This window comes from Metopolophium dirhodum, chromosome 6 (assembly GCF_019925205.1).
Source record: "Metopolophium dirhodum isolate CAU chromosome 6, ASM1992520v1, whole genome shotgun sequence".
In the NCBI taxonomy this organism is placed as follows: domain Eukaryota; kingdom Metazoa; phylum Arthropoda; class Insecta; order Hemiptera; family Aphididae; genus Metopolophium; species Metopolophium dirhodum.
The window spans coordinates 5,179,830-5,192,052 of NC_083565.1; the positions used below are offsets into that span (position 1 = coordinate 5,179,830).

Consider the following 12,223-nt stretch of genomic DNA (forward strand, 5'->3'; position numbering starts at 1 on the left):
AACCAGCTTACCTCAAAGTAAAACAGCCATATAGGAACTTCACTTATGCTGGAGTTATTGGAAAGTACACTTCATGCTATATAGGTAGGTACTTTGATACAATACAAACGTTCGAAGTTTAGTTCAAGTTTGCATAATAATGCATTAAAACTTTTGAGACTATAATAGACTTCTGGAAATAATAAAAACAATCATTTAATTTCCCGTAGATCAGATAACATATTATGGTTGAAACCCCAACTTATAAAGACTTTTGGAGATTAAGCGACCAAAAGAAGGGTGAGTCCACAGTATTTTAACACAAAAAAAACCACAATAGATGTGTCAATATTTAACCATCAGCGTCCGTTGAGAAAACTACAGAAATGTCGAGACATAAAAACAAAAATCGTCTTTTTGGCGGCCTCCAAACGAATCAATGCGTTTGGCAACTGTTTGCCGTCTGTTAAATCGTTACTATAATATTGTCGTCGTGTCGTATTTTTTGGCAACCGTTTGCCGCCACAGATACGTCACAGTCGAAAAGATGGCCGAGTGGCTGTGTGGTGTCGAAAACCCAACGGAGTTCAAGTTCAACCGTTCGCCAGCGAGGGTTTTTTCGTCTCTTCCCTGCACCGAGCCGTCAACGCATGTGATTTTTTTTTTTCAATATAATATATCAAATACTACGGGGTTTTCGAGTTTTACGTTTCGCCCTAAGTTCCAGAGCCGTTTCAGTAGTGTGGATTGGTGAGGGCCGAGGGGTGCGCCTTGTCCGCATAAAGGAAATAGAACTCTGCCCGCCACTAGTTATTACGTCATCGAATAATAATAATATCATTGTCGTGTTACGCAATAATAGTGTTCAAATATCGATTGGATAGTATTTTTTATGTAACGCTCATATTTTTCGTCAGACAATCGGAGGAATTTATAATTTGACACGATGTAGGTCTCTCGTATTCCACGTGACTGCTGTGACATTTTGAGCATGGTATGGGGGGAAGGGTTGATGGCCGGAAAATAATCACTAAAGGTAACTGCCACGTGAGTTAGGACGTACATAACATCTAATCATATTTACTAGCTGCGTACTACCTAGTATGTACAAAGGAGTGTACGTAAGGGTAACCTTACTTTCAATAATCAATTTACATAATACATTCAAGTATTTCTATGTATATATATATATATATTTGTTTATATTTTGGAAACAAATTGCTACACGTTCGCAAAAATACTTAAAATTCAAAAAAAAAAAAAAAAATCCAATGCACAATAATAGTCGGGGGGAAATGTATGCGCATCGATAATTTATTACAATAAGTTATTATATTATACAAGTATAATCAAAATTGAATTAGCTAATATTTAATATATAATCATAACTGGTATGCCTTTTTGGTATGTTAGTAAACGCATTGCACTTTCAAAGTATGATTATAGACAGGATCATCTACTCCATCATTTTTGGAACTAATCGTAAGTTTAAAGTTTATATTATTTTGTGATTGAAAGCACTTTTATAATATATTTCATATATAATGGAAATAAACAAAATAGTATCAAAGTATAAAATGAGTTTAGTTGTATGTTGATATCAAATTGATTTTAATATTATTTTTTCAGAAGACATTGGTTATGAGAAATGCATTATTTGACAGTAAATGGTTTTATTTTATCACAAAAAAAAAAAAGAAAATGATGATGATGATGATTATTATTATTATAGTAAGTTACTTTAATAATGTAATACTAAACGCCCTATATTTAGGATGTAAAGCAGAAGTTGAAGAAATTTTTGGGAAAAGCAAAATAAATTTATTTACATTTAACAATTTGATTAAATCTTATTTTAAACACGCTAATTATTTTGCACTATACTAGATGAAAGGTTATCAGATCTTTTATCGCAACAGCAATACATATTCAATTGTTAGTGTTCATGGGTTTCTCTAAGTGTTCTTGGTGATTATTATATTTGTGCTATGCATAAAATTGGTTATTAGTTTAAGTTTGGTATGACCGAGATATGGGGGATGTGTTCATTGGATGCAACAAGTAGACTTATGTCCATTCTTCATCTTCAGTTTAGATTTCGGACGGTACTTTTCCAGGAAAGCCAGTTGTTTAGAATTTATTGCTCCTCTTCGTTTCCTAAAGAAATGTTTTATCTTAAAAATCAGCACATTAACAGGTAATATTTTTCTTTGTTATGTATGGTACGCACTCTCTGATTAATTGAACGGCATCTTCATACTTCAGCCCAAGTTCTATCAATGCTAGAGCAACTAAGACAGGCGCACGACCCAAACCAGCCACACAATGAACAGCGACACAGCTACCCTCGTCTGTACGAAACTGATTTCTTAATAATTCAAACCATTCTTCTATCAGCTAACAAAACAAAATTTAATGAAAAATGTATCACTTTTTTAATGTGCAAAATAATAGTTAATTAAGTAAATTAGGTATTTACCTCATTTGCAGGGGATGTGCCATCATCGTATGCCAAGTCGGTCACCACAATACCTTCTGCTTTCAATTCATCTATTTTGTATGTTGGTTCACAAACACGCACAACATGTTTAACGTTATGCCTCTTTAATTCCTAAAATTGCAAAAATAAAAATTTAGTTTGATTCATTTTAATATATCTAAAATGTAAATTATTTGTATTACTTACAGCTACATAGTTGTGAATTATCTGATCATTAGGTCTATCAGTGATTAGAAATCTCATACCCTTATAATCAATCTCACAGGGTGGTGGTCTTATGTCTTTTTGACGCATTATGGTTTCGTTGCTCATTGAGCTGATTTATAATATATAACAGGAAAATTAAATTATATAAGGATGAATTATTGTTTAGATGATGTCTGTGTCTAAACTGAAAACTGAAGACAAAAAACAGTCAAGTCTTTAGTCATTAATTAACAGCAGCGTTTTTGTTCTTACGACCAACAAATTATACTAAATTATCGAGGAAAACGATTCAACAATAAGGATAGATTAGGATCAATGCTTGTTCAACGAGCAAGCATAATATTCAAACAAAATGATTTAGTATGTATTCACATCCAATTTATTGTGTTGTGCCTGGCAATATTCACTGCTGTCTAACGACAAATCCATGAAACCAAAGGCTGCTACAGATTTAACAACCTGTAAACAAAATGTATTGACCAGATAAGAATAATAAATCATAGTTTTTGTGTTGACAAGTGCTTATCTTAAGCTATTATTGATATACGTCATGACTCAGAGACTAAATTATAATTACTCTTCATAGGATATATTTTTTTTAAATAAATGATTTACAAATTGTGTAGATACCTACAGTTTATTATATTATTATTTCACTGTGTAGAGACATGGTTATGTTTGATATGGTTTCTAACAATCAATTAGATGCATTGAACATGACAACATCGGACCAAAAACATTTCATTAAGTGGATCACAACTATTAAATGCAATATTTAACTAGTCTATCCGCTCAAATGTCCTTTGACTAAGTGCCTAGTTAAAACCACTAACCTTTTTTTTTATTAGCCCTATACACTAACTCTGAACAAATTATAATACACACAATTATAGCTGGATAAATTAAACAGCCATTATTAAGATTCAGTATACATTGCATAATAAGCAAGTTGTAAAAAAATAATAATTAAAGCAACTGAAAAATATATTATCTTGTTTATTCATAAGTCTTAACTAAAATATTATTTTAATAGTAAATCACTTTGCACGTCAAATATAAACATTACAATTTATGATATTTTAATAATTTATGATTGGGTAGGTAATAAAAGTATGTTTGAATATCACACACAGTCAGTTTAAACAATCTCATTTATCCATCACAAAATGTTTAATGAGAAAATACTTTTATTTAAAATCATTCAAATTTAATAGAAATAAAATTGTTATTATATAAATTATTAAGTAATAGTTAAAACTTTAAAAGTACATACTATTTTTTAAATAACTATCCGACTATTATTCTGTAATTATAATTTATGAATTTTAATATTGTCACGTATTTATATGTGAATATTTAATCACAACAATATCAATGGGTTACACCTTTTGGTAAACATTTTTTTTTTCTTGTATAAAATATATTATTTGTATATACCTACATAAAAGTATAAAAAATTAAAAAATACATTGAATTAATTTTTATCATAGGTAAAAATTGTTGTTTACTAATAAAAAAAATGTATTATTTATTAATTAACTAAATCCATAATTCAATGGAATAAAAATAAACAAAAATCTGAAGAGAAACATAAAATTGTTATTAAATAGGTACTTTTGAATTTTATTACACAATTAATTTAAGTTAAAAATAATCGCCATTTGGTTTTAAAATGAGTTGTTGTTTTCATTTTGTTATGACATACACAATTTAAAATGCCTATGGCTTCCTTAGTATTATGGCAACAAAATCATTATGACGTAAAGGGCATCATTATAATTCATAAACAGTTTACAAAATACATACAAATAAATTTCAGAGTAACTACCAGTACCGATTTTTTAATAAAATAACATTCCGAATTAGTTTTTTTGTAAATATTATGCAAAATAGTTTTTATTACTTATAAATTAAAAATAATTTAACTTTTAGTATCAATAAAATATATTAACTAGATAACAATGACACTTAATTTGAGGAGTAAATATACAATTGGTACTGAGTATTTTATCTTACTAATCTTACTGACCTTAAATACCAATTCAAATATATTTCTAGATCAATTTTAAATACCAAACAAAAATATATGTGTATTACAATAATTATGATACAAAAAAAGTATCTAAGGTTCTATAGTATTAGTCTTATAAGTATAATATTTTTCTATAAGTCAATAAAAAGAAATGTGATTTTACGATGATTGTTAATTTTTAAAAGATGCCTAACTGATGTAAAAGCTTGATAAGGTGGGTAGTTTCTACAAAAATGTGATTTAAGAAATATATGTATCAAATTAATTGTTAGACTTCAGATTTCACTTCAAAAACATCAGACAACCAAAACTAATTACCAACATGATTAGGTATACAACCTACTTTTACTATAGTTAGGTACTCTCTATTTTTATTATAACACATCTAGGTAAGAAAGTCTATTAGGTAGAGTACCTATTAACTGTTTTAGTTGTTTTTATCTAAGTTAGCTGTACGTCTATAAATCTACATGACTACATGACACTTACTAATGTGGCAATGTCTAACCAATTACTATATTATCTGTGTTAAATTAACAAAGTACCTATTAATTTATCAATATAGTACCTAATAGAGTTCAGGATGAATCAGCTTTCTATTTCTATACTACTTATAACTAGGTATAATAGTAAGTGCATAAAAAACCTTAAAACATGTGAATATACCTAGTTTCTATACTTATTTTACAAAAACTATTCCCATATATTGGTATGCAGATCTTGGAATCACAAACAATATAAAGGTAAAACATATTTTTCATTAACTTATTTTCTGTCAGCTAGGTACTGGTTATCTCATGACTTGCATTAGGTATGTCTATTTTATTCATTTTATTGGTATTGCCCTACGTGATTTGCTGTAATACAGTATTATACAAGAACTAAGAAATAGTGAAAGATCAAGGAAAAACTGGGAATGTCCTTTCGAAACATCCCATTCCTAAGAAAATAAACAATTTCTCCTAAACCGACACTGGACATTACAGAGATAACAATGAGCAATAATTGTCCGAAGAATATGCTATCAGTGGAACTCGAGATCAGATGCAGCCTCACGTCGGTCACGTATGATACAAAAATCGTAACAAATAGATATAAAAATTGCAGGGTATATATTATATACTTGCCGGAAAAAATTATGGAATATGGTATACGGTAAAATACAATGTTTGTTGATCGGACGTCGATGCACGTGGAATGGCCCCTAGGAAAATTCAAAATTGAACGACGATAATATTATTGTTACGATAAGACTACGATCGTAGAAGATTGCGTGCTGGCAGCTATCGCCACCAAGACTGAGACAATAAGACGTGGTCGACGGCCGCCACAACATTTGCAGGCCACTTCGATCCTTCTTAGTCTCTCCCCTCCCCATCAACACAACTCATACCATAACCGTTACGGACACCGTCGTCGTCATCCGACCGCCCCTCAAGATCGTCAACGGCCGTGCGTACCTCTATTTATGGCCAAACGCCATTGCAAGAGCGTTACGCGATCGTGACACGCGTAAAACAACCTGACGCAGATCGCGAACGATTTCCGTCGCCCGTGCAAACATCGTGTGCTTGTGTCTGTCTGTCTGCCTGCCTACCTACCTGAAATAACGATCGTAGCCTGTGCTGCGGACGACCTATGCCTACATCACGTCAGTATAATAATTTCAAAGCGACCCAGACGATTCGCGCGGTATTCGTGGGTTAGCGGAAAGCCGTGCGCACTTACCTGCAGTGCTCGATGAATGACCATGGAAGTAGACGTCGTTAAATCAACGGAAAAACTGCCAAAAACTGTACACATACCAGTACGAACGAATTTCCCGTTACCAGCCCGGGGTTTTAAATAACATCGCCAAACGAACAGAGTCGAGACTTCGGGAGTGATGACTGCTGCTGCTGCAGTGCTGCTCCGGCTGCGAGGCGGCGGCGGCGGCGTCGACCAGCCCGTTACGGCGACGAGTGGGGACGATGACGGTCTTGCTGGCGGGCGAGGTCGGGCAGGGTGTGCGTGTCGGTCGTTGGCGGCGCTCCCCCACCTAACGATTTTACGGTCTCCACAGCCGCCGTCGTGCCGCGCTTTGCTGCCGCCTGCCACCGTCACCGTTGCTGACGTCATGACCCAGCACACGGTTAACGTGCGGCAAATGGGAATGGCAATTGGCAAATGCGAATGGTAATGATTCGTTCTTTGACGGGCGGTGACGATAATTTAAGGCTATAACAATATTGTTTGACCCTATCAGAATTTAATTTGTTTAGTAAAAAAAACCACGAAACGTGGGTTTTTTACGGCTGTAGCGTCTGCAAAGCGAACAAAATGTCAAAATCGTGCCTCGTAAGTAGGGTGAAATGGGGAATTGACCGTTTCAAACGAATGAACGATGCAAACCAATATTGTCGTTATAATATAAGTAGATAAATGTACTATAGAGTACTAGACTACTAGTTGTACTAGAGTAGTGAGTTGGTTTTTATAAATTACAAATTGCAATACATTAATACAATGTCCTCCAGTGCCGCCAACAGAGGACGTGGCCGTCGCCCGGAAACGGATTGACGTCGTCTACTCGTCCTCGGCAGACAACTATTAAGGCAAGGGTGGATGACCCTAACAAAATAGTCTTTGGACGATCCGTCGAAAATAACTCTCCATTAAACCACCCACCAAACCACCTACCAATCGACCCACTTGATTACTTGAACACCGACCACGATTCACCGGGTCGTCGATCTTACGGCTCTTGATCTTACTCATTAGTTAACCGACGTGACCTATACACTATATACCGGTATAGTAGGTCCTTGGGGCTTGGACCTTGGTCGTGACTCAAGTCACTGAACTCGTGTGTAGTGTGTACTAACAATACTAATATACTAGGATATTGCTTATATACATATGACGTCATAATATCTATACATTTAACAGCTGTTGAGCTATATGTCTGTACAGTAAGCGTTATCTGGTGGGGGGGGGGCAACTGCCCCTTCAGATATTTAACTGAGTTGGGCAATAATGTAATTTTACCAAAAAGGTTTTTAGTTTTACCACAGCCCCCCCCCCAAAAAAAAATAAAAATAATTTACCCCAGATTACGCCTATGTGTCTGTATGTGTTACGTATAGTACATAATATGTATAGTGTACTGTGTACACCATTTATATTATACAGTAGATAGGTTATAGCTAGTTGACCCATGTATATTATAATTTATAATGAAATAGTCAATAATGGGACCAGTGGCGTATTTACGGGGGTGGGATGGGATGGATCCCCTCACTTTTTTTCTATAATTTCATAGGTGAATATTTTTATAATGCAGAAAAAACACGAGTCCACCGTTATAGTAGTTGGCGATATTTTGTCGACGAATAATGCACGAATGTAAAATAACAATAATAATGTATGGCTGTTATACTCAAATACTCAATATGTTGATTTTGATTCCGACAAAACAAACATAGGATATTCTAAATGAGTAAATTACTAACTATAAAATATATCATATTCATATGTATGCTCTATACACATATATAAGTAACTACTCATTTTTCAGCTTTTCTTCATTGCTTCATGACCTTGTTATCCACGCTACTTTCCTGGAGGCTATAGACACCGGAATGAACCATAACCTTCGCGCATAATATGGGATTACTGTACCTACCTACTATAACTATACTATAACAAATAAAGTATAACTAGAGTCTATAGTCTATCATAATATAGCTGTAGCCTATAACTAGCCGAACGGATAAGAACAGACTAAATTGGTATACTATAACAGTATGGAAACAGCAAAATTATGCCAGATGAAGTTATCAATATGTGAATTCTATAAAACTGGAAAGTTGGATTTTGTGTTTTGGATGTTTTAAATGCGTGCGATAATTTATTTGAGAATCACAGAAAAATAAACCACATTTTTATATTATGCCATATCATGTCATATTTCATTAGACATCTAAGTTTCAATTTTCCAATTAAAAATTTTGATCAATAATCCAACTACCCAGGTGTTCTATCTGTTAAATACTATCGCCTAGTGCAGTCTTTTTAAATAGAACAACAATGTATTTTATTAGGTACTATTATAAGTTATAATATTTCATAGTCTGTTGAAAAATAACAAATACGAATATATTTATAGAAACTGTTAAATATATAGTAGACAGTAGCCTCCAAGTAATAGATCACTTGCTAGTTTCTATCTACTATAGCCCACCCCAAAAATTGTTTCTATATAGGTATGCCACTGACTATCGTAACCTAATTTGTGCATTTTGAATAATTTAAAATAATATATATATATTTATATGTTTTCATAATTAAAAATATATAAAAACGAGCTTAACTGAGTAACTTATTTACTTATGTCTAATGAAATATGACATAATATAGCAAAATATAAAAATTTGGTTTTTATTTTCATGGTTTTTTTTTTTTTTTGTTTTTTTTCCTTGGTTTTTTTTCCTTCAACCTTTATTTGAAAATTAAATGAATTATGTATTCTCTTTGCAGATTATTATAGCCAATTGGTTTTCAAAATTTGTATCACAATTCTCTAGTCTGGTAAAAAAATAATAAGATTGGGGTGGCCTGCAACTTCACGCAAACCCCTACTTCAAAATGGTACCAAAATATCAATCCTTTGAGGTACGGTCAAAATGTTGGAATTATATCTTGAAGTTATTTATTATTAGGGCAATTTATTTTGTTTACAATGTTATAAAATATGAAGTTATCATAGACCACAGTTTAAACTTTTAAGGCATCTTTGGGGATTGGTGAGATGGAGCCCCCCTCGAAAGCTCTGGTCCTCTGAATAAATACTATTTGCTGGTAATCCCTAAAAATTTCAAAATTATTATAATTATATTATTTATTTATCATTCCTATATAATAATAAGTATACATTTTATTAGTTTGTGGATAGCGGCTTACCAGCGTTTCAAATTAATGTACCGAATGGCGAATAACCGAATAGCCAAGAGGTAGTACTATATAATACTACCTAATATACGCATTACGACTATAATACGGCTAATGGCTATACCACGGTTATCTACTCAGGTTAGGAATCGACGTATACTTTTCCACAGCGATTTTTGACGAGTAGATAACTCTGGGCTATACAGACCACGGCTTTAGATCTAAAACCGTGATACAGACTTTCTTACAATATCCGGTTAAAGTTAACCAACACTTAATCGGCCGAATTTTGCCGGTAATAAAATCTGTTATCAGTTGGTTAGCACTTTACTGGACATTGTAAGAACGGCCCTTACGCCGTGTCCAAAGTGAATCCGTCGAGTGCGTGCGATTTCTATTCTGACCATGCTGTTCCAATTGCGTCCGATGCGGCGAAATACAAGCTGTTTGGTTTTTCGACGCATCGGACGCATTTCTTTGGACACGGCGTTAGTCTATACAGTGTACAGTCTGTAGAATAAAAAAAAATATTTGTGAATAACTTTTGATTGAAGACTGAATTGGGTATGGAATATGTAATATTTACATTTTAGATAGGTATCTGATATATTATGTTAATATAAATTATAATATTGATATTCAAACAGTTATGACTTACGAAACTACAGTTTTGTTGAAATGAGAATTGGTACAGTCAAGCGTCATCGACCATATAATTTGTATCAAGTAACAGCCCACAAACATGTACCTTTAATATATTATATTCTATATACAGACAGGAAAACCTAAAAATATTATGAAACGGATACCTACAATTATTATTAAAGTAGAATATGTTATATAAAATATATAAGACTATAAATAATTTTTATAAACAATCTTGAGTTATAATAAGATCATATTTCATATTCTTGGCAATTACATTAATTTAAGTAGATGTGAGTTTATATTATTTATTGACAGTTTGAACATAAACTTATATAAATATATATATATATATATATATATATATAATATTAATTATAAACATGTAGAAACTAGGAACAAAAAATTAAAATATATTGTGTGGCTAAAATAATAAATAATAAATAATAGTAATTGAATATTTTTTGGTAGGTACTCGATACTGGTAGGTGTACTCGGCGTACTCCGTAGACTTTTTGATTTGGATATTTTTACCGTGAATTTTTGACCTAGAATCGTAACTAGGAGCCAAAAATAATTTTGTACAATAACGTTGTATCTCTCCCTCGCCCACAGTCCGCACCATGGTTGTTAAGATACTATAATATTATATTATAACCTACCGAGTACACGGGCTGTTTGCATACTAACGTAGTCACATGTCAGCAGGTCACGTATACGTGACTGCTACCCTACAAGTATTCTTACTTTGTTAGCGTATTTTCAATCTACTTTTGGGTTTAATTATTAAAAACAATAAAAACACAGCACAATATTATTCGATTCATTTCTAAAGAAATACAACGAAACCATTCTGCAACATAATGCTAAATGCTAATAGCAAAAGCCAAAATGTATTCGAATGACTTGTACATGCGTGGGCCATATAAATAGGTAATCATATTTTATACCTAACACGTCTGGGCTTCTCATTCAATTCTGGGTAGCTTTCTGGCAACAACATACGAATTGTTACGTTTATTATGGAAATTTCTCATAATGAATTCTCAGAAAATTCAAACGATATATAGAATTGAACAATTGACTATTAAATTAATATAAACACTTGATTGCTAAAAATCAAGGCAGTAGATGGAACACATTTTCGGGAGGGGTCCACATTTACATCACCAAATCATATATTTTCATAATATAAAAACAATTAACTTAAAATAAATGTACCTATATATGATATTATAATAATACGTCTAAATAAGGATTTTTATGCATTACAGGCATGATAAATTTATAACATTTTAAATATTCAATATTTTTATAGTATAAAGTCTTTTTTTTCTTTTGCGAAACAATCGATCATTCGCATTATCTGGATATTTAAGAGCTTGTAAGACACTAATAGTATATATAGTATATATATACTATATAACTACGACTTGGCTATAAGACGTACTTGGTCTGATAAGTGATAAGTTTGGTAAATAATTTTTAATATTTTCACGGTAGAAAATGTGTTTTCTGGTATTTAAGTCAAAACTGGTAATGTAGGCATGTAGCTAATAATTTCAAAAGAAAAGATATATTTGGTAAAATTCAGAAATTACATTTAGTATGCTTCAATAGCGGAATTCGTGTAAAAACTGCAATACCAATACGGGTAAAGTTTTCAATGAGTTATCGGCATCCTTCGATAAAATATCGTTTGTGAGATATTTATTAAATATAGCAAAATAAGTGCCTATGTATACCTAAGGTATAAGTGTATAACAAGACAAATTCAATATAATATACAGTTATCATATTATTAGGGAAATATGGTAAATTATTATAATTAATTTAGATTCCCAAATTAAATTCATTAACTATAAAAAAGTTTCGTGGGGGGGGGGGGGGGGTTGAACCGCCAAAACCAACCTAGCATTGATTTTACATAG

The 12,223-nt window shown here is 32.4% G+C and overlaps 1 protein-coding gene across 1 annotated transcript; it reads right to left on the minus strand.

Annotated features, from left to right (window-relative positions):
* Window positions 1–1,148: 1,148 nt before the first annotated feature.
* On the minus strand, window positions 1,149–6,636 carry LOC132946988 (PRL-1 phosphatase). Its single transcript, XM_061017146.1, has 5 exons — window positions 6,447–6,636; window positions 2,666–3,145; window positions 2,459–2,590; window positions 2,210–2,376; window positions 1,149–2,136 (listed from the first exon to the last, which is right to left on the minus strand). The coding sequence occupies exons 2-5, from the start codon at window positions 2,789–2,791 to the stop codon at window positions 2,025–2,027; spliced, it is 537 nt and encodes a 178-aa protein (XP_060873129.1). The 5' UTR covers window positions 2,792–3,145; window positions 6,447–6,636; the 3' UTR covers window positions 1,149–2,024.
* Between the last annotated feature and the right edge of the window lie 5,587 nt (window positions 6,637–12,223).

Coding starts and splice junctions, on each gene's coding strand:
- LOC132946988 (XM_061017146.1), bottom strand. CDS start 2,791: ATGAGCAACGAAACCATAATGCGTCAAAAAGACATAAGACCACCACCC. Junction 2,377..2,458: donor GCACATCCCCTGCAAATGAG/GTAAATACCTAA, acceptor TTGTTTTGTTAG/CTGATAGAAGAATGGTTTGA. Junction 2,137..2,209: donor GCCGTTCAATTAATCAGAGA/GTGCGTACCATA, acceptor ACATTTCTTTAG/GAAACGAAGAGGAGCAATAA.